Source organism: Cryptotermes secundus, unplaced genomic scaffold (genome assembly GCF_002891405.2).
Source record: "Cryptotermes secundus unplaced genomic scaffold, Csec_1.0 scaffold493, whole genome shotgun sequence".
Lineage (NCBI taxonomy): Eukaryota > Metazoa > Arthropoda > Insecta > Blattodea > Kalotermitidae > Cryptotermes > Cryptotermes secundus.
In genome coordinates, this window is record NW_019738879.1 from 118,213 (window position 1) to 139,902 (window position 21,690).

Consider the following 21,690-nt stretch of genomic DNA (forward strand, 5'->3'; position numbering starts at 1 on the left):
GTGGAAGGACGACCAGAACGAGGTTTGTCGTCAATTGACATTTCACCATTTTTGAAACGGGAAAACCACTCAAACGCTTGAGTTTTCCCCGTAGCATCGTCCTTGTACACCGTTTTTAACATTTCAAGCGTTTCTGTTTCACTTTTCCCGAGCAAAAAGCAGAATTTCACCGCCGCACGCTGTTCACGAAAATCAGCCATTGCAAAAACGACGATCACACAAAACAGTTGTCACTATAAACTCTGCCGAAACTAGTGCTTACCTTCTGAAGCAACGGTAGTCGGCTTATCGACTCAGGAATGTTAGCTCTATGCGCTCATAGCGGCAAAACATGGTACTACAAGAGCTCTGCCCACAAAAAAATTCGTTCGGTTTCTTTTGGGTACCCCATCGTAGTAATGCCTGTTATTCTGGTAATGTTGTATCCACATTTTAGTGTAATTGCATGCATGCATGACCATTCAGTTGGCAGGATGTGGAATTAGAATTATAATTTATTTACTTTCTATAGATTGCTTCTAAAATTGGAGTGCAATGAGACAGTACATCAGGTATTCATAGACTTCAAGAAAGCAGTTAGGAGGGAAGTATTGTACAATATTCTGATAGAGTCTGGGATACCCATGAAACTAGTTAGGCTGATTAAAATGTGTTTAAACAAAATGTATGTTAAAATCATATAGGTAAACATTTATCTGATGCCGATGTCAATTCCAATGATCTGAATCTACTGGGTGTTAATATAGATACGATAAAGAAAAATACACAAACTTTAATTGATGCAAATAAGGAGGTTGGTCTAGAAGTAAACACAGAAAACTAAGTATATGTTGTAAGATTTGAGGTAAATGTTGCTGTCTCATCACCAAAATTTAGTGCAAAATCATGACATAAAGATAGGAAACCGATCTTTTGAAAATGTGGCACAGTTCAGATATTTGGGAATGACAATAACAAATCAAAACCTGATTTAGAAGGAAATTAAGAGGAGATTGAACTTGGATAATGCTTGCTACCATTCAATCCAGAACCTTTTGTCTTCTCATCTGCTGTCCAAAAACATAAAAATTAGAAAATACAAAACTATAATTTTGCCTGTGGTTCTGTATGGGTGTGAAACTTGGTCTCTGATGTTAAGGGAGGAACATAGACTGAGGGTGTTTGAGAACAAGTTGTTGAGAATATTTGGACCGAAGAGAGATGAAGTGACAGGAGGTTGGAGAAAACTGCATAATGAGGAGCTTCATAATTTGTACCCTTCTTCAAGTATAATTAGAATGATCAAGTTAAGGAGGATGAGGTGGACAGGGCATGTAGCACAAATGGAGGAGATGAGGAATGCATATAGGTTGTTGGTGGGAAAGCCAGAAAGAAAGAGACCACTGGGAAGACCAAGGCATAGTGGGTGCACAGTATTAAAATAGATCTTAGAGAGATAGGATGGGATGGTATGGATTGGATTGATGTGGCTTAGGATAGGGACCAGTGGAAGGCTCTTGTGAACATGGTAATGAACCTTCGGGTTTTATAAAATGCTGGGAAATTCTTGAGTAGCTGCAGATTTGGCTTCTCCTCAGGAAGGGCTCAGTTCCATAAATAAGTATGTAACAACCCAAATACCGAAAGACATTACGTTATTATTATGGCCNAAATGAACAGCTTATGGTTAGGCCTGACTGTGTGTTACACTCATATTTATTATTTCAATGCAGATATCCAACACAACAAGCAGTAATACACAAACCCTCCATTTCTCCATATAATTATTATGACTGAGATATTTGTCCCAGCAATACACTGCTGTTTCATGCCCATGAAGAGGATATCATGGCTGTGTTTGTATTCTTTGAGTAAACTCAGGTTTCAGATCATTACATCAGAAGTGCGTACTTTCCGAGTGCTTCTTCTTCAGTAGTCTAGAGGTGCATGATTGATGTGCAGGGCATATGTAGCAGAGCTGCTGTAGTAGTTTTGGTACACAGGATATATTGTGGGCTGGGTATTTTCATGACGAAAGATGACTTTCTCTGTCAACAGGCCAGAGGATCCCTCTATACGGCTTTCTTCAGGTGCTGCAGTGTTGTGCAGTAGTGATCTACATGCTAGAAGGAGAATGCTTGTGTGCCACAGAGTGCTGTTAACAACGCCTTATTCCATGCGAGAGTTCCTCAGTTGCACTGTCACCAGTAATGAAGTATTGAATCATGCACTATCAAAGGCAGCATTGATAAAGTTGAAACATATCACATTCCCCAAGAAAAAGGGGTTCAAGGCATTGTGGTCTGTGGAGAAGTTGATGGCATTTTTAGATGGACAGAGCTTTTTCCTCTTTGAATTCCTGGATTACGGTGCAGCAGTGAATGCATACCACTATTGCACAATACTCTGACACCTAGAGGAAGCTGTGTGGATGGAACTTCATGGTTTGATCACAGGGAAAGTGATTCTATGACAGTGCTATTCCCCTGTAGTCCATACCTAAAATTACAGCCCATGATCATTTTTGTTGGTAATATGTTTACGTTGCAAATGAACGTAAAGTGACCAGATTTATAGGTTAGAATTTTGTCATGCAAATGGAGACATACTTTGCTGTAGTATGGAGGGGAATTTACTTGCGTTTGCCTGTTCTGGAGTTTTACCCGACTGCTCTTTAATTATGTGTGCATCATTGCATTTACAGGTGGAGTCCAGTGTTTCTGCTATGCTGCAATTGAGGGATGTTGAAGCAACATCAAAGAATGTGCCATTGTTTATGGATGAAGGCCAGCCTGTGCACTTGGTAGTGCAATGCATTAGGATTCCTGAGATGTGTAACCAACATTTCAGATTGTAAGTACAATATTTTTCACTCACGAGGTGTATACAGCAGGCTGTTATTACAAGCATCAAGCCTATTAGTTGGAGCTTCGCTATTGACATGACTCTTGGTGAAACTGAGATTATAGAAAATGTTTATTATTATTCAGTCAACACAATTCTGGTATAAACATGCCATGTGTGTTGCATATAGTGCAATAGTGATTTGGCCATATTACCTTGGTACTGCAACTCCTGTGTGNACATGTTTTGGCCTATTGTGACAGTCATCAGATACATAGAGCTTTTACAATCACCCTTTCTATCTGATATACCTCTCTGTACTGGCCAGTATTTACACACTGGGAGTACTCTGTACAGATATATTGTTTCTGTAATGCCCTTATGTTATAAAATGTATTAAATATTAAAATTCAACTTTTTAAAAATATTAAAATATTCTAGCTGGAGTTAAAATAGGGTTATGTTAAATGTATGTGTGTGTGTGTGTATATATATTGTGGCAAGACGCCTGATAGCCTGAATAATGGAGCCAAAGGAGACGTCTGTTGCTAAGCAGTGGTTCGGTAAGCACCGCCTGAAAGCTGGAATAGTGAAGCCAAAGCGTTGCTGTGGAATTAACACACAGTTCCCACAGCAACAGATAAGCATGCAGTAATGTGAACTGTTTGAAATGGTGATCTCTGTTTCGTCCGAAGTTATAAAAGAGAGTTAATTCAGAAATCAAGAGAGTATTTGTAAGACAGTCACTTTTGAAGGCATTCGTCAGACACTCATAAGAAGTTCAGTGTTCAGCTGTGGAGTGCTAACCAGCAGACAACGGAAGTTAAGAAGTGGTCAACTCGTAAATCAGAACCAGGTCAGTCATGCAGAAGAGAAGACACTTGTAGATCAGTAAGGAGTGGAGGAAGTCTTAGACAGTCACTGATTGTGAGCTGTTATAATTGATTGCAAATGTAAAGAAGTGCCAGTAAATCCAAACATCTAATCCAGAACCCATTATTATTAGTCAACAAAACCCTGAATATGTGGCAATATATACATATATATTTAAAAAAGCTAAATCTATCCCTGTAACAGGCCATGGAAACGCATTGTGTTGTGAGAAGTTGGGGCTCCCATATTTTTCTAGATAGTTGGCTCACAGATGGTGGTGAGGTTGTCAGTCTTCATGTTCCAGCTGCCCTTTACCCTCCAGGAAGATTCCTGATATTCACTTCTTTTAGAGGCTGAGTTGACCCCAAAGCCATAACATGGCTGGAAGGATTAGGTCAACTGAAAAAACCCAGTGACCTCATTGGAAATCGAACTCATGACCTTCTAGCTTGTAGCGTAGTTTCTGAACCAACTACATTACTGCATTCCTCCATATTTTGTTTATGTTATCATGTCCCTTTCAGTTTGTGTTGCCAGATTTTTATGTGGTGTTCACCAGTGTGCGTATGTGTTTTGTGGTATTCTTCCCATGATGATATGTTGATGTTGTGGTTATGTGTGTTGTTTTCATATTCTTTTCTTCCTTTCCCATACCTGCCCCTGTGTAGAGAGTGTGTTGTCTGCATGAATGACTGTGCAGGGAGATTTTCTCATATTACATGCAGCCTCTTCTGCTGGATAAGATGTCACATATCCTCGGTGGTGTTTGAAGCCAAACCTTAACAAATTTCAGTTCCTCAGCTTACAGGGCTTACAAATTTATTATTAAAAACAACAGCAAAAAACCAACCTTAGAAGGTTTGCATAATTTTTAAGAATGTTGCAGTCAACTGCTTATAAGGTTTTAAGCCCACACCCTTGTCATTAAAAACCTATGATATTTCCTTCCAACACCAGATACAGTTGGATAGTCTTGAGGAGATCAATTATTATATTCTATGCTTTCATTGGCCTCCTGTTGGGCAGGGGTAGAAGATCGTTGGGGGAGCTATGGGGAAAGCATCCTGCAAAATGCAGTGGGAGCTGTGGAGAAAGGACACCAGTTGATGAAAATGAGTGGGAAGGGTACACCAATTGGCAAGCAGGGATGTATAACTGGCCTTGTCTACAGAATGCCTCTGAGTGGTATAACTTCACAGTGGATGAATATCATTAAGTTGAAATTATTTTTTTAAGCTATTGGACTTACGACATTATGAGTAACATATTGTGATGAGTTATCTTATGTCCATCGCCGTGCAACAGCTACAATGGAAATTGTGGAGATCCCACAGTGACAAATCGTAGCGACAAATTGCCATTGAGTAACAACAGATGAGATGAAACACGTTACCAGTGTATAAAGAGTGTTCCCGAAGCAACGGAGTGCCGAACACAGGAGACCGAACCTTGGCGAGAGGTGTCCTCTACTGACTCCACAGAACACCTACATAAGCCGAGAGCTACAGACAGCAAGAATACAGTTGGAACGTAGTCGCCATACAAGACAGTTGAAAGATATCCGCCACAGAATACAGTTGAAGTGATAACAATTGTAAGGTGTGTAAGATTGAGTGTCCAATAAAGATTCGCTAAATCCAAGGCCCACGTAAAGTTATTTGTCACGTGCCATACCCAACACTTGACAGTATGAAAGAGTGAAGCATACTTTTATGGTACCATTATTGCTAGTGGGGTGCGACTAAGTCCCTTGTACTGTGGCCACTTCTGGCCTAGTGTACCATTTATGGTACCATAATACAGATAGATTTCCTGTAATTCCTGTAGAGATCTATTTAAGAGACTACAGATCTTAACTTTGCCTTGCAAATATATATATATATATATTCATTAACTCTTTGACTGGCGCGAAGGGTATTTAAATCCCACCCCTGTCCTGGCAGGCCATTTAAACCTTATGTCGCTAAGATGCATGTGCTTGCTTTTTTCTAAACAACTTCAACAAAAATTGGTTTTTAAAAATGAAATTTTCAGGAACTATTAAAAAGACAATATTTTATGCAATAAATGTCTTTCCATACCTTTTTAGTAGTTTTTCTTCGTGTGATAAACATTGAAACATGAAAGTTTGCAGAGAGCCACACCACAGCTTGCACACATGATACTTGTTTCTTTTCTAATCTTGTGCTTAGCACACACTCGACACTTTCTCATGGCACCATTCTTCTTATTGTTACTGGGAGGAACATGGACCATTTTGTGAACTTTCAGGCCACCCTCTAGACGATTTTCTGGGTCTTTNAAATACACATTCATTCTACTCTGTTGATGAACACCTGTTCTCTAGAAAATAACTTGCGTATCTTTACATAGCCTTGTATGTAGTCACTGTGTATTCTTGGTTTCCCTTGTGTGAGAACTCCATTGGGTCTGTACATATGTTTTGTATTTATATGACATATTCCACATCCTACAGTCATTTTGACTAACTTTGGATCAGTGGAATGCAGTGCAATGTAATGTAATGTATGAGGGGTCACAGTAGTAGATGGGAAGCCCAGTTTTTTAAGACTTCTGAATGGGAATGGAAGAGGAGGAATGAAAAGCAGGAAGAAGAGGAGGAACAGGAGATAGAGAAGAAGTGAGACATCCAAATTATAATGTAATGCAGTGATGCAGTTTTCATTGTATCTTTTACACTGCGGTGACCAGTTGCAGTAGTTAAAAGTAGAATGGTTTGTGTTACAGGTAGTAACCTTAAATAAATAGCTCAAGCGGTTAGTCATTGGCTTCCCACTGTGGCGGCCCAGGTTTGATCCCAGGTCTGGTCAAGTGGGATTTGTGGTGAACAAAGTGGCGCTGGGGCAGGTTTTCTCCGAATACTTCGGTTTCCCCCGCCAATCTTCATTCCACCGATTGCTCCACAATCACCCTCACCTATCATCCGGGGCTGGTACAATAGGCCAGAAGTGGCCACAGTACAAGGGACTTAGTCCCACCCCACTAGAATTAAAAAAAAAACTTAAATAAATCCTGAGTTCACTGACAGTTTAGTGGGATTGAATAGGTTAAAGTGATTTAATTTATGTAGATGGGAGCTCTAAGGACTCAGCAGCAGGTAGACATGGTCATCACCAGGGCCCGGATTTTGTTGACCTGAAAATATTTTAAAAAATGCAGAAAAAATTACCTAAAATGTGACCCAAAAATGTAATATGGAGGGCTCGGATTTTGATGACCTAAAAATATTTAAAAAATTGTAAAATGACCGAAAAATCCAGAAAAATGACCTGAAATATGACCCAAAAATGTAATATGGAGGGCTCTGATTTTGAAGACCTGAAAATATTTAAAAAATGACTGAAAGAATCCAGAAAAATTACCCAAAAATGTAATATGGAGGGCTTGGATTTTGAAGACCTTAAAATATTTAAAAAATGACCGAAAGAATCCAGAAAAATGACCTAAAGGAGAAAGAGAAACAACGCTTTGCTTCCATATTATTCACATTTCAGAAAACATGAAGAAAAATTCCCTAAAATGGCCAAAAATGACAAGTACCCTTAAAAGCCTAAAAATTTACCAAAAAATACCCCAAAAATAAAAAAAATGACCTTAAACCTAAAAATGTCAAAAAAATGACAAAAAAAAATTACCTATAAAATTTACATTTCTGTAACCAGCAGCTCATATCCGAGATTTATATGTTTAAGTGCATAGGATACAAGGAAAAAAAAGATGACATGTTGTCAAAATCCGGGCCCTTGTCATCACATTGTAAAGTTGTCAGGTTTATCTGTCCCCCCTCCTTTTCTCCTTCTGCCCTTTTTATGTATATGAAATGGTGGTGATCTTTTGACTGACATATGCTTAATTCCAGCTGTTTGCCACATCCACTGATTGACAAGTCGTCTGAAGTGTGCCTTATCGTTCCTGATCTCAAGAAAGGAAAGCATATAGATCATGAACCAACAGTTGAACATTATAAGAACCTTTTGGAAAAAAATAATATTACTGGAATCTCACAGGTAATTTTTCATAATAATGATACTGCCAAGAAACGAGACTGTATTAACTTGAAATTTTTTAAAGAATTGATCAAATTTCTGCACGTAATTTGGTGAGTAACATGACTGGGACCTGACATTTTTCAGGTAACAGTTTGCTATGTATTGAGAGGAATACCTTTTTGGTATTTTGTAATTATAATTGGTTTAACATATAGAGGAGATGAGATTTTGCAAGGTCTGGACGTTACCTTCTCTCTTGTACTTCTGCTTAGGGTTTTCCTGTATGTAGGTTAATGTCAACATTATGTAGGTTTTGCTTTGCCTGATAGTTCTTTTGCGCATTATGAATGCACATCATTTTTGGGAAAATCCTGAACTTGCAACCATTCAAATGGAGCATTGCCATGTTTGCTGCTAAATGTCTTTTTTTTTAATAATGGGAAAATAACATAAGTACTGTTTGTTTTTGTAAGGTGATGCCACTGAGACAGCTGAAAGTGGAATATGATCAGTATGAACTTCGCCGTCGTTTAGTGAGCCAGTTTGATTTATTCCTCTCAGATGGTCGAATTGCTGGGCACACGCTTGAGCTTCTTGGCAAGGAAGTCTATAAGAGACGGAAGTAAGTATCTTGTCTTTGGTGAGATTTCGTGTTAATTGTTAGGGATGTGGGAACAATTCAAATTTTGAACTGTTCTGCAAACTTTAAACAAAATTGTAAAATTTGAGGCTTTCACGGCAGTGACTATGAAGAAAGCAGTCTTCTGGGATTTGGCACCGTGTATATGTGGTGTTAACCGATGTTTCGGAGGAACGTATCGCCTCCATCTTCAGGGTAGAAGGAAAAAAAATATAAGAAATCCGCAAGCGAAGAGACCGTGAGAACCGGGTAATACCACATATACACGGTGCCAAATCCCAGAAGACTGCTTTCTTTAAACAAAATTGTTTCTGTTCAGGTTCAATCACAGAATACTAAATTTTCTTCCAAAACATATATATGTTTCATGTGTATGTTTTCCATTATTTAAGAAGCACACTAATTTTTAATGATGCGAAAGGTGACAGCATTGATTTAAATTTAGGTTTGATTGTTATAATGCAGTATGTATTTATTCCTACATGAGTGAAAGTGTGGGTTGAACCATGATTGCATGACTTTTTACTGTAATGAACTTCACTGTTTTTTAAAATGAGAGTTTTTCTGTCCTGAAGATGGAGGTATCAGTTTCATATTGGTATCTATTTACCAAACTATGGGGGTCACATCTCAGAAGACAGTACTCTTCAGACACCGCTATGAGAACCTCAGTTTTATGCTACTGTATTGATTCTCTTCCCTTGGACTCTATCCTTTGTCCCAATTTTATAAATGCACTGTATGTGAGAAACTAGCTCATATCTTTTATCAGATTAATAAAGAAACTGTTTTCTAGGTTTCTAAAACTAGGATGGTGCACAAGTCAGGCAGAATAGTCGAAATCAACTTGTTACTTCTGTAGGTAGCAATAATGCAGTGAGGATCTGGCTGGTTAAACAAATTGTCTAAAACTTCAAACTTAAGTTGTGCTAATTGTGACAGATATAATTTCTCAATAAGATACTTTCACGCTAGGCAACAGTCATCTTGTTACATGGATACTGTCTTCATTTAATATAACATTATGTTACGTGCCCAGTATAGACTATTGAGGTTCTATGAAATGCAATATAATGAGCTTTCATTACCAAAGCTGGAAGTAGCAGGCACTAGTATATAAATTGCAAAGAATATTGCAGCTACTGCACACGTAATGCGCTGGATTGTAATATGAATAAATGTCTCATGCTACAGTTAAATGTAATATATTGTGACATGTTGCACAATGGAGGACACCCCCTCCCTCCCCCAGCAGTGACGTGGCAGCTCTGGCCACGGTAACGTAGCAGGTGAGTCAGCACCCCCCCCCCCACGGTGATGTAACACGCAACGCCGCAATTGCTACATCCTGTAAACAACTCCCAACAGCATTGCTAGGCAACAGGCAAACACTGCGACTATAAGGGAACTACACAGCCGCCGAAGACGGTTCTCAAGTCAGCAGTGAATGAGTTCTCCAGTCAGCAGTGAACGAGTTCTCAAGACAGCAGCCAACGAGACGAGTTGGAATATAGCAGCCATCACGGAAAGAAGAACCAGATGCATGTGTGATAATCAGTGATAGTTTGTGATAACTGAGTAATAATTGGGAGTGTGTGATACAGGGACACTTGTATAGCTCCCGTATCGTAATTAATACATGTAGACTACTGAGAACAGGGTGAACAGATTATTTCGAATAGGGTTATAAAGTGCGAAACCCCGCAACAGTGTTGTAATTAATTGTAGTCAAGACTGGTAGGTTGTTAAACCAATTAACAATCCGAACGGCATCTTCAGTAACGAAACACTTTACAGTATATAAATGGCAATGATGCAATGTTGGGTTCATGATAGTAACGTGGACAAGAGATCCCCTGCTTTTTACGTGATAGCATCAGGTTGCCATGAATTTAAATGCTCTATTTTTGTATCATGCATTTTTGTTGATGTTTTATTTTATTTATTTATTTCTAAGTTTTAAGTCCTGAATGAAGTAAATAATAAAATGAAATAACCTTAACTGTTTCCATTGCAGGCTGCCAGTTGCAGTGAATATGAGAGCAAAGAACCTGAGGATTGAATTTGAAAAATGTCTTAGCAAGACGCTAATGATGATGAATGCGCACGGAAATAAAGCGGCTCTCAAGGTATGGCACAGTTTCCCAGACAAATAACTCACAAATTATGAGTGTTTAACTTCTGGTATGTCACACTAGTAAAATGAATTATAGAATAATTGTTCCCACCATCCAGTGTTAATCAATTTGTAAATATTTATTGCCTTTACGTGTTCTGGTCAGCTGACCATGTTCAGAAGTCATAAAATTCAACATGTTCAGGAACTCCTATTGCAAAGTTCATAATACATACTTAAAAGTTTTTATGTAAGTTATTTGCAATTATGTGGATTAAAATCTTGTTGATTTCTAATATTGAAGATCTCGAACCGGTATGGTTTTTGTCCTTTTGCCTCTTCTGTTAAAACGGAATGTTGGGGTATTATTTAAGAGTCCTCAGATGTCCTCGCAGTGATGCCCCATTTTTTTAGCTTGTTGTGGTTCTGTATTGGTGTGATGTCTAGTTGTTTCCGTTTTGCTGTACCTCAGAATACAGCAAAAAGGAATACATTCCAAGAAGAATCATTACATACATTGTACCAGTAGACAAAATTACAGAAAGGCAAGGCACTGATGTTATGTGTATGCTATAAGAGCCTATTTCTTCCTCCACTACAAGACAACCTAGATCACAAACAAGGTAACAGGTCTTCCCATCATGTTAATATTGCCATATATGTTTTATTTTGTAATACAAGTGATAAAATATTCAAGAAGACTGAAAGGTGCATTTATTGTCTCCCGTCAGCCAACTGTGTCAAGAATATTCTTCAACTATTCAAGTCTTATCCATTTTGAGTCATGTGTCATAAGCCAAGCAAGCTACAAGCATTGTAATTCTGCTTGTTTGGCTCATCTTTGACCCTGAAAATAGAGGCAGTCCTTTCCTCCTAAATGCTGATAAACCCCCCCTCAGACTAATGGTATCACATTCCAGAAGATTGTACTTCTATTTTGACTGAGATTTTCCTCATTTTTCCCAGGCAGATGATAGGATACTACCTTCAGACAGTGTGGTTACCTGTTCATAATTCTTACCCATCCAACATTTATTATTGCTTTATTTCATTTGACAATAGGTGACCAGTACTATTGCTCTGTTTACAGTGTATGTAATAGTTGCACCATTGGAACTTCCAGCAGTAAGGGTGAGGGCATTGTCATTTCCTCAATTTGTGCTGCTCCATTCAGTAACATGTGTTCAGCTTAGGCTGATAACAATTCTTGGAAATTGCGGTTGCCAGTTTCCTTGGTGTGCCCTCACCCTAAGGCACTGTTCTTCCCATTTTCTGTATGATCCATTGTAGCAGCACAAGTCCAATTGAAAATTCTTGTATAAGTTTATAAAAGGAATGAAACTTTGAGAGCAGCCATCAGGAGTAAGTAAATTGAGGTTCATTTCAAGTTTTAATGATCAGATGGACAGACCAAGAGATACAAGTACCATATAAGCACTTTTCTTCAGAATATTGAGAAAAATTTTAACTTCTTGTGACATAAGCCATATTCATTAATTTGATGTTTCTTTAAACAGGTTGGACACACAAAACAGTCAGTAAAGCAGATATCAGAGAACATCATGGCTGTTGCAAAGTGTCTGGCAGAACGCTATCCAGGAGGGTGGGACAACATCCGTTCACTGCATATTCACTTGCAAGATTCCCCGCTCATACCCATATATATTTCACTCAGTAAGTGGATGACAGCAGTGTGGTAAAATCTCATTACAACATATTTGACATTAATGTACAGTTTATTAGTCCCCAGCCAAAACCCACAAACTAGAAATATCTGTCAGTGCCTTATTGTGGCATAGATTTCATCATCAAGCACTACATTTTGAGAATACATGTAGCATTTCTTTTTAATTTTAACGAGTTTGTAGAATAATTTAAAATAAGAATTCATCAGTTTTGCAGAGCAGAACATTGTTTTGGCACAACAGAAAACTTTGTTTATATTCTCTTTTTACAAATAATTGGAAGAATTTTTTATTGCAACCCAATTGTAGGGATTTGTATTGCTTGCCATAATATTACTGTCAAGAGACAAGTGGTTGGCACAGTGTGCTGCTGATCTGAGGGTGTCTGTTGTGTTTAAAATATTTTTGCAAATGAAATTGATGGATTCATTCTGTGAAAAATATTATTTAATTTTCTTAGTCATATTTTCTTTTCATTTATTTTTATTATGCCATATTGATATAAATTTTCAGTATTATCTAGAAAAAGCCCCTTGAAGTATGTAGTAGTGAGACTTTACTGTGCTATACATATATACTTTTGAAATTCTACAATATAGAATTATGTCTGAATATAAGATACAGCATCTTTCTAAGACAAAAGAGCTCCCATCAGCATTCAGATTATCATATCATTAGAGAAGAATACATTGAGACCTCCATTTAAGTATTCTTACAGAAGGTCACGGGTTCAAGTCCCGATGAGGTCATTGGATTTTTTTCAGTTGATCTAATCCTTCCAGCTGCACTATGGCCCTGGGGTTGACTCAGCCTCTAACAGAAATGAGTACCAGGAATTAATTAAATAATTTTCCTGGAGATTAAAGCGCGGCCAGCACGTAAGGGTGACAACCTTATCGCCATCTTTGAGCCAATTATGTAGGTAATGTGGGACCTTCAACATCTCACAATCCTATGGGCCTTCACGGCCTGTTACAGGGATAGCTTTACTTTGCTTATACACTCAATGGATTTGGACACTAAACTGAAAGAAATCTTAAGTGTAGGTAATTGGGCACTGAGATTATTGGCTACAGATCAGTGAAATTGAACACTAAATGATGAAAAGCTTAAAATCATGGAACATTAAATGGGGATTTAACTCTATTTACTCTGGTCCATCACTCTAATAAACTAGATTATAGAATAATTGTTAACACCATCCAGCATGATTCAATTTGTAGATGTTTATTGTCATTACATGTTTTGGTCAGCTGACCATGTTCAGAAGGCATAAGATCAACATGTTCATAATACACACTTAGAAGTTTTTACATAAAAAGTTACTTACAATTATTTGGATTAATCTTATTAAAATTGGGAGGGATATACCCCATAATGTAGTATATAGAATTACCAATGGCATTCTTTTCAGATTAATATTAAGCTTGGTTAAAAATGGGAGTAAAGGAATGTAAATTAGTGAAAGTATCCCAAACCAAATATCATCAAAACCTATGGAAGAGCCTATGGGATATATGAAGAAGTCCAGTTATTGCTATGGATAATCCTTCCAGCCTTATCTGAGGAAGCTAATGAAGTTTGATGTGTGAGAATGTTAGGAGGTTTTACCTTCTGTCTGCATTATGTTTATCCAATGATAACTTGAATCCAAGAATTTCATTTGTATGATAGAATTTGTCCTTTTTTCTTTTTAAGAGAGCAGCAACGAGGTGGCTGTGCCTGTTGTGAAACCTGTCATACCAAAGAAAGCCAAACCTGTTGAGGGAGAGCTCACGACATTCCCAGGAACCCATGTCACAGTGATGCCCAGTGGAGAGGTGATAGTGAAGAAAATGGAACGGACAAAAGAGGACATTGAGATGGGTCTCAGTGACTCTGACTGGGAGGAATACAACTCTGATGAGGAAGTAATAAGTTGCTTTTATGTTTTCTATCCTTGGAAATATAGCCTTTTAACAGTGAACTGTTACTGTAAAAAATTATTTGCAAGTATTTTGATATTCTTTTTCTATATAATCCTGTATTTTTTTACAAGCAACTTGTTCTGCTTGCTACATGCTTCATGGTGGTTTCTTGCTTGGCTTACTCTTCACCCCTGAAGATGGAGTCAGTATGTTCCTCTGAAACGTCAGTCAGTTTTTAGTGTACTATGTGTTATATTCCAAAAGATAGAACACTTCATAAGCACTGCTGTGAAAACCTCAAATTCTACCTACTTCATGAGTTTAAACATGTATTATGTATCATTATTTATTTTCCTGGCATAAATATATGATACTTTATTACCTTACCATTTTTTTTTTATTTACATAATATTAGCAATCAGAATTACATTTGATTCTATCAGCTAATTTGCTATAGTATTCTTCGTGACGTGGAGAGGGCTTATCCAGGGATAAGTCCTCGTTAACCCTCTCTCAGGTCAGTTGGCCAATTCCTTTTTAGTCTTCATCCATTGTGTGGTTCCAGTAATGGTTGAATTAGTACGTTCTCATGTCCTTCTATTTTGTTGAGGTATCTTCTGCTTTTCCCTTTTATGACTCCCTTTACTAGCTTCACTTTCAGGTCTTCATGGAGTGTTATATTGGAAACACACCATGGGGTGTTACTAATCATACATAGTATCTTTGACTGACATCTTTGGATTATGGAAACATTGGTGTTACCTTACCAGTGACTAACTATACTGTCAGATTTCTTTTTACTCATTCATAAACATTTCACCTTATACATTGACCAGCATTGCCTTACGTGTTTTTCTTACACTTTTTGGAGTATGTGTCAGTATGTGTGGCTCAGCAGCCTGAAGCACGTATGCATGAGAAAAAGAAACCGGAAGTATACATTAATTATCACAATGATACACTTTAACAAACAAAATGGGTATGAATTCAGATAAAATGGGAATAAATTTCACTTTTTGATTAAAATAGCAAGAAAAATTACATAACAAAGCATTTTTCCAGGAGAGAGAACACTTTTAATTTTATGCTTGTATGTGGACTTATCGGGGGCACTATGCTACAAGCCGGAAGGTCGTGGGTTCAAGTCCTGATGAGGTCATTGGATCCATCCAGCCACACTATGGCCCTGGGGTCGACTCAGCCTCTAACAGAAATGAGTACCAGGAATTAATGAAATAATTTTCCTGGGGGAGTAAAGTGCGGCCGGCGCGTAAGGCTGACAAGTTACCGCCATCTTTGAGCCGATTGTCTTAGATAATGTGGGATCCTCAACGTCTCACAACACTATGGGTCTTCACGGCATGTTGAATGAATGAATGTATAAGGGGTGGGCATTCTTGGCCCTTGCGCTGCGACCACAGTGATCTGTTGTGCCTCCCCTTCTGATTATCCCCTCAACAATCCTGCACTTCGAATGAAGCGCTGGATCTTATATGTGGGGATGTCGAAATAGTCGCTTGGTTCCATAAAGTACTGACCCAAGTGGCCCAATATTAAACAAGCTAAGGCCTCACATTCGCACAGGATATGTGTGGCTGTTTCGTTTTCTTCTTGACATGTCTCACAAGTAGGACTATCACTTAGTCCCAGTTTGAACAGGTGTCCTTTAAGGTGACAGTGTCCTGTAAGTAGTCCCACCACCCATCATAGCTGGTTCCTGTTTAACTTCAACAGTTTCTTTGCTCGTTTAGTAGAGGGTCCTCGTATGAGTTCACGGCCTGTTACAGGGATAGCTTTAGTTTCACGTGGACTTTCAAAAAGAACAAATACTTCTTCAATGTTCTCTGTCTTATAACTTGTCCTGTTACTCGCAGGAAATGAGCCTTTGCTTATACTTCAAACAAAACATGTAAAATTGGTATTATCCAACAGTAATGCAAATGTTTGATGCATTTTACACAACAGTGGCATTAGACTTTTAACAGTCTTCTTATCTGCAGTTATGTCGTACTATATCAGTATTTGCAATATTATGTTCAGTGTAAAACTTTTTTTCCTCTCCTGTTACTTTGTTTTTGAAACTGAGTAAGTCATGATTGATGAGATACTGCCCTGTTTTTTTGTTTTGTTTTTTTTTTCTTGGGGTTGGGGTGAGACTTTGAGTCCACTTGGTACATCGGCCACTAATTGGTCTATTGTACCAGCCCTTGATGATGGATGATGACGTATGTGGAGCAGTTGGTGGAATGAGAATTGGCAAGGGAAACCAAAGTACACAGAGAAAACCTGCGCCAGTGCCAGTTTGTCCCCCACATATTCCACATGACCTGACCTGGGCTCAAACCAGGGCCACTGAGGTGGGAAGCCAGTGACTGACTGAGCTATGGCACAACCCTTGAGATGCTACCCTAAGTCTTTGACCTTTTGCTGTACCTAACTTAATAAGTAGTAAATTTAATTAAAGTGTAATGTATGAAGGATATTGCCTGTTCTGTTCTGATAGCAACAGGATACAGCATATTAAAATGCTGTGGCCAAAAGATTAGACCAATATTAGTCTTGGCCGCGCCATAGTTCAAGCAGCTAGTCACTGGCTTCCCACCACGGCGCCCAGGTTCGATACCAGGTCTGGTCAAATGGGATTTATGGTGGACAAAATGGTGTTGGGGTGGGTTTTCTCTGAGTATTTAAGTTTCCCCTGCCAGTCTTCATTCCACCAAATTCTCCATCATCATAATCGCCCGGGGCAGGCAACAATGGGCCAATCAGTGGCTGCCATGCCAAGTGGACCCAGTTGGACTCCACCCCCCCCCACTATGCAAATTAAAAAAAATATTAGCCTTGATATATACAAAGAAATGCAATTCAGTTACTCAATATGAGTTTCAGCTGCCATGTAAATTTTATCTTTTCTAGATGGATGTAGGTAGTGAGGATGAAGTTCCTACAGTCAATGCAGATGAGAAGACAAAAGTAGAACCACAGCCTGACCCAGAAGAAGGACAGGACTCAGAAGATTCAGATGATGGAAATGAAGAAACAGTTGAGGCTGCAGAAGATGCTTATCTCAATGAGTGGACAAAGCAGTGGAATGCAAATGTTGAAGTTAGTAATACGAGAAAAGAAAGAGGAGTGAGTAGTTACTGTTAACCCCTCCCCCATTATTTGTTCATCATGTGGCAAAAATAATGCAGAGAGAAACCGCAAGTTAAGTGGTTCTTGATTTCTCTTGAGAATGTTAGTACTTGAAACAGAACAAGAAGAAGTATAATGAAAATAAATTATAAACTAGGTAGGAAAGTAGCCTACCTTAATTAATTTTTTTTTATTTGCTTAGTCGGGAGTGGAGTCCAACTGGGTCCACTCGGCACGGCGGCCACTGATTGGCCTATTGTACCTGCCCCGAGTGATTATGATGGTGGAGAATTTGGTGGAATGAAGATTGGCGGGGGAAACCGAAGTGCTCTGAGAGAACCCGCCCCAGTGCCACTTTGTCCACCACAAATCCCACTTGACCAGACCTAGGATCGAACCTGGGCCACCGCGGTGGGAAGCCAGCAACTAACCTGCTTGAGCTATGGCGTGGCCAGGCAGCCTACCTAAGTTCAAGATTAAAACTGAAAGTAAATATGAACCACATCTGGTGTTTGCATGGCACAGATAAGTAGGAACAATGTACGGGAAATCCAAGAGAAAAAAAAAATATAAAGGCACTTTTAATTTGCCTCAAATTTGATGATCACAGTGCTCTAAAATGGGACAGAGGAAATATGAGCCTTCCATCTTTTATTCCCAGATGGTTTTGATTCTCTTAAACAGGGGAAAGACCTGAAGGAAGGTGAATGAGTATTAATGATGCACATTCTGGGCAGCCATTGGCTGTAACTTGTATTGACAGTAAGTAGCAGACTCCAAGGCCATTATTCCTCTACCATCAGAGATGTGTGGATTTGCAGAAAACTTGAACCAGTTTGATTTTAACATGCAGTGTGCACATATTTTGTTAAATTTTGTTTACAGATTTGTAGTCCATTTGCAATACAAATAAATGAGGTGGGTAAAGAAGGAATACACATACTGCAGCGCCATTAACATGTTTCTTTTACAGTTAGATTATTTCTGTATAACATGTCAGTATCAAGTAACATCATGGCTTTGGTGTATATCAGATATTTTTAACAAAATATTCCAATACGAAATCCAGTGTACAAAATGTGAACTTGTAAATTATCATTTGTAATTCTTGGAACAAATGTTCTAAGTTGAGATTAGTTGGAGTCACTTTTACTATTCTTTATAGTGATGGCATTTTAATTTGAAATCTTATGTGTTCCAAATTCATTCAGAAGCTTAATACAATCTGAATTTCTTGCTGTTTTCCTAACTGTATTTAATCTAAAATAAGCAATAATCATGTTCATGAATTGTTTGTAAATTCTTGAATGAGGAAATTATTGTGATAAAATTTTTGTAGCTGCAAAGTGCTTTACCAATAGGAATATTGTCTTGGTCTATAGTTTATAATGCAGTTTTACTTAACATTTCAGTAGTTCACATACCTCTGATGTGTGTCTTTGTAGATGGTATGTTTGATAAATGATATAACCTCCGTCTCAAGTGCAAACAATATATTCTTGTGTCTTTGATCTTGCTCCCTACACTACATGTTTCGGCCTCAGACGGCCATCATCAGGTGTATAACACTCACGTCGCTGTCACACTGCACCCAGTTCAAAATTTAACATCTAAAACACTCTCCCTGTCATTATCAACTTCTACTTCGTTGATAGCTGTCCACCCGTAGATTACTTCACACACGTTAATTTTGTGTTTGTTGTAATAGCACCATAATAAAATCTTTAGTTCTAATTTTAAACTTTTAAATTCTTGTCCAAATTTTAAAATTCTTAGCTATCAACGAAGTAGAAGTTGATAATGACAGGGAGAGTGTTTTAGATGTTAAATTTTGAACTGGGTGCAGTGTGACAGCGACGTGAGTGTTATACACCTGATGATGGCCGTCTGAGGCCGAAACATGTAGTGTAGGGAGCAAGATCAAAGACACAAGAATATATTGTTTGCACTTGAGACGGAGGTTATATCATTTATCGTATGGAGTGCAACAGGATGCTTAAATATAATATGGTATGTTTGATGTTTGTTGTCAAGCCATAAATGATGCACAGCCTATGACTTGAGTCATTAATGAATGCATCATCCAGTGATAAGTGTACCAGATTATTATTGCTGGGTTTATACAGAATCTTAATGAATTCAAAAGTTATTTTCTTTCACGTCTGTATGACTAACATATTTTCTTATTTCTTCTGCTATTCACAGACTAATAATGAAGCAAAAGAAGAACCTGAGAAGAAGAAACGAAAAATTGTCAAGAGTAAAAAGGACAAACAGAAAGTAACAGAAAGCAAAATTAAAACATTAGGAAGGAATAAACAAAAAAAGAGTATTGCAATAAAAATTATGGAAAAGTCACAACCAGACTCAAAGGTACAGACTTTTGGACTTCCACTTTAATTGGAATTCAGGAATATATGTCATATATTAACAGAATTGTCTAAAGATGCATTGTTTAAAAAATTCAGTTAAATTATTTCATGCATGTGATGCACATCCAGAAATCCCTTTTAATTTGCATGCCTCTTCCAGTAGTAGACAGCTGATCTGTGTAGTCATGCCAGCGTTGCCATTATGACCTCTTGATATCTGATACACTACTGTATTAATGGTCAATTGACAGGCTTTGTAAAAGCTGTGATGAACCTTTGGGTTCCATAATGGCAGAGGATTTCTTGACAAGTTGATTGACTATAAATTTTTTTGAAAAGACCCTGTACCATGCATCGTACTTCATCCAATATTTTATGTCTGCATCTGTAGTTTATATAATATTAGGTTTAATTATCTGTAATTAATCTTAAAATATTGTTCTAGGCTTAATGAAGGTATGGAGAGCTGCCCATACAACGACTGGATGTAAAGTTAATATGGTTAATAGAGTGACAATATGAACGCTGTTGTTTCTCTCACCACTACATGTTTTGTATCTCTTGATCATCTTCAAGTGGTTTTATGAACACGTGCGTGGTTATCAAACTGCAACTAAAATGAATCCATTTTACAATTAAAATGTTTTTTGTAAAAATATCCACGTATTAAATGTTAAGATGTAAAAACCCCTTAAGAGGTTAGGGTTGTCATTGATTATCGAGAACCTTGGGTATTGCTGAATGTCTAACACATTTTATGTGAAAATGGACCCATTTCAGTTGCACTTTGGCAACTGTATCTATTCATAAAACCACCAGAGGATGATCAGTAGACTGAAACATGTTGTGGTGAGAGAAACAGTAATGTAATATTACCATTTTATTAATAGTATTAACTTCATATTCAGTTGTTGTATAAAGGGATATACATACCTTAATTCTGTTTACACAACAGGATGTAAAGAATCAAGTTAGGATTAATTATTTGTGCTAAAATATTGCAGGAACCTAAACTATCCAAGAAAGACAAAACTGAATCAATTGGAAGTCTGGGTTTACCAAACAGGAAGTCTGCTCAAAATAAACTTAATAAGGGACAAAAAGTGCATAAAAAGGGGCACAAGAAGACACTTTTGACCAAACTAGCTAAGAAGAAGCTGAATGTGTGGAAGACAGAGCAAATTTCTCAAAATGATGCTGCTGTAAAATAATGTACTGTAAGTGTGGTTAATTGATGATACAATAAAATATTTTAGACATGATTCATGACCTTCTGTATAGACTGTTCAGTGGGGTATGAGCTGTAGAGCAGTACCTGTGGCTGTGCCTCTAGCAGGCAATGTTTTCTGCTCTCATACAGCTCAGGTTCTGCCAGACTGTTTGTACCAGAATCTGTGTATAAAGCATGCAACATTCATTTTTGGAGTTGTGTGTGTATAGTCCAGCAGTAATGTCTGTCTCATTTACCCTTCAATTGGAGAATCAGCTGTTGTTATTCAGATGTTTCTGTCATTTTCTTCTGTGTCTTCAAATGAAAGCCAGAGGTTTTTTTTAAGCTAGTGGTGTGGGACTATGTCCCTTGTACTGTGCCCACTTCTGGCCTATTGTACCAGCCCCAGATGATAGGTGAGGATGATTGTGGAGCATTTGGTGGAATGAAGATTGGCAGGGGAAACCAGAGTACTCGGAGAAAACCTGCCCCAGTGCCACTTCATCCACCACAAGTCCCACTTGACCAGACCTGGGACTGAACCCGGGCCGCCACAGAAAGCCAGGGTTAGTGCTAAAGTAAGGTAAAGTTGTCCCTGTGCTTAACTAATTAACCCTTTGACGTGGTGATTTAAATTCCGCGGCTCCTGCGGTAATATATTCAGCCGGCCATTTAAATTTTGCTCGAAAATTATTTATTCATCATTGTTCTTAAATTCTATGAGATAGGAACATGAAACTTTCACTAAAATGATCTTAAATGGTGGTTTTATAACCTTACCTTATAATATGGGCGCCCTGTATCTCGGCCATGGAAGCAGGTTGTTTAGTATTTCAGCAGTGAATGGTACGCCTTGAAGGATGAAACTTTCACTAAAATGATCTTAAATGGTGGTTTTATAACCTTACCTTATAATATG

At 38.0% G+C, this 21,690-nt stretch overlaps 1 protein-coding gene across 2 annotated transcripts in view; it reads left to right on the plus strand.

Moving 5' to 3' along the window:
* Nucleotides 1–20,823, plus strand: part of LOC111871184 (ribosomal L1 domain-containing protein 1) — a 22,153-nt gene extending 1,330 nt beyond the window's left edge. Inside the window, exons 2-10 of one of the 2 annotated variants that reach the window (XM_023864085.2) lie at nt 2,684–2,832; nt 7,577–7,724; nt 8,180–8,328; nt 10,364–10,475; nt 11,980–12,136; nt 13,846–14,057; nt 16,971–17,186; nt 19,395–19,562; nt 20,566–20,823. In XM_023864085.2, coding sequence (XP_023719853.1) covers nt 2,684–2,832; nt 7,577–7,724; nt 8,180–8,328; nt 10,364–10,475; nt 11,980–12,136; nt 13,846–14,057; nt 16,971–17,186; nt 19,395–19,562; nt 20,566–20,772 — 1,518 coding nt within the window. In that variant the 3' untranslated portion in view covers nt 20,773–20,823. The remainder of the gene's footprint in view (nt 1–2,683; nt 2,833–7,576; nt 7,725–8,179; nt 8,329–10,363; nt 10,476–11,979; nt 12,137–13,845; nt 14,058–16,970; nt 17,187–19,394; nt 19,563–20,565) is intronic. The other variant, XM_023864086.2, reaches the window with a different exon arrangement.
* The last annotated feature ends 867 nt before the right edge of the window (nt 20,824–21,690 follow it).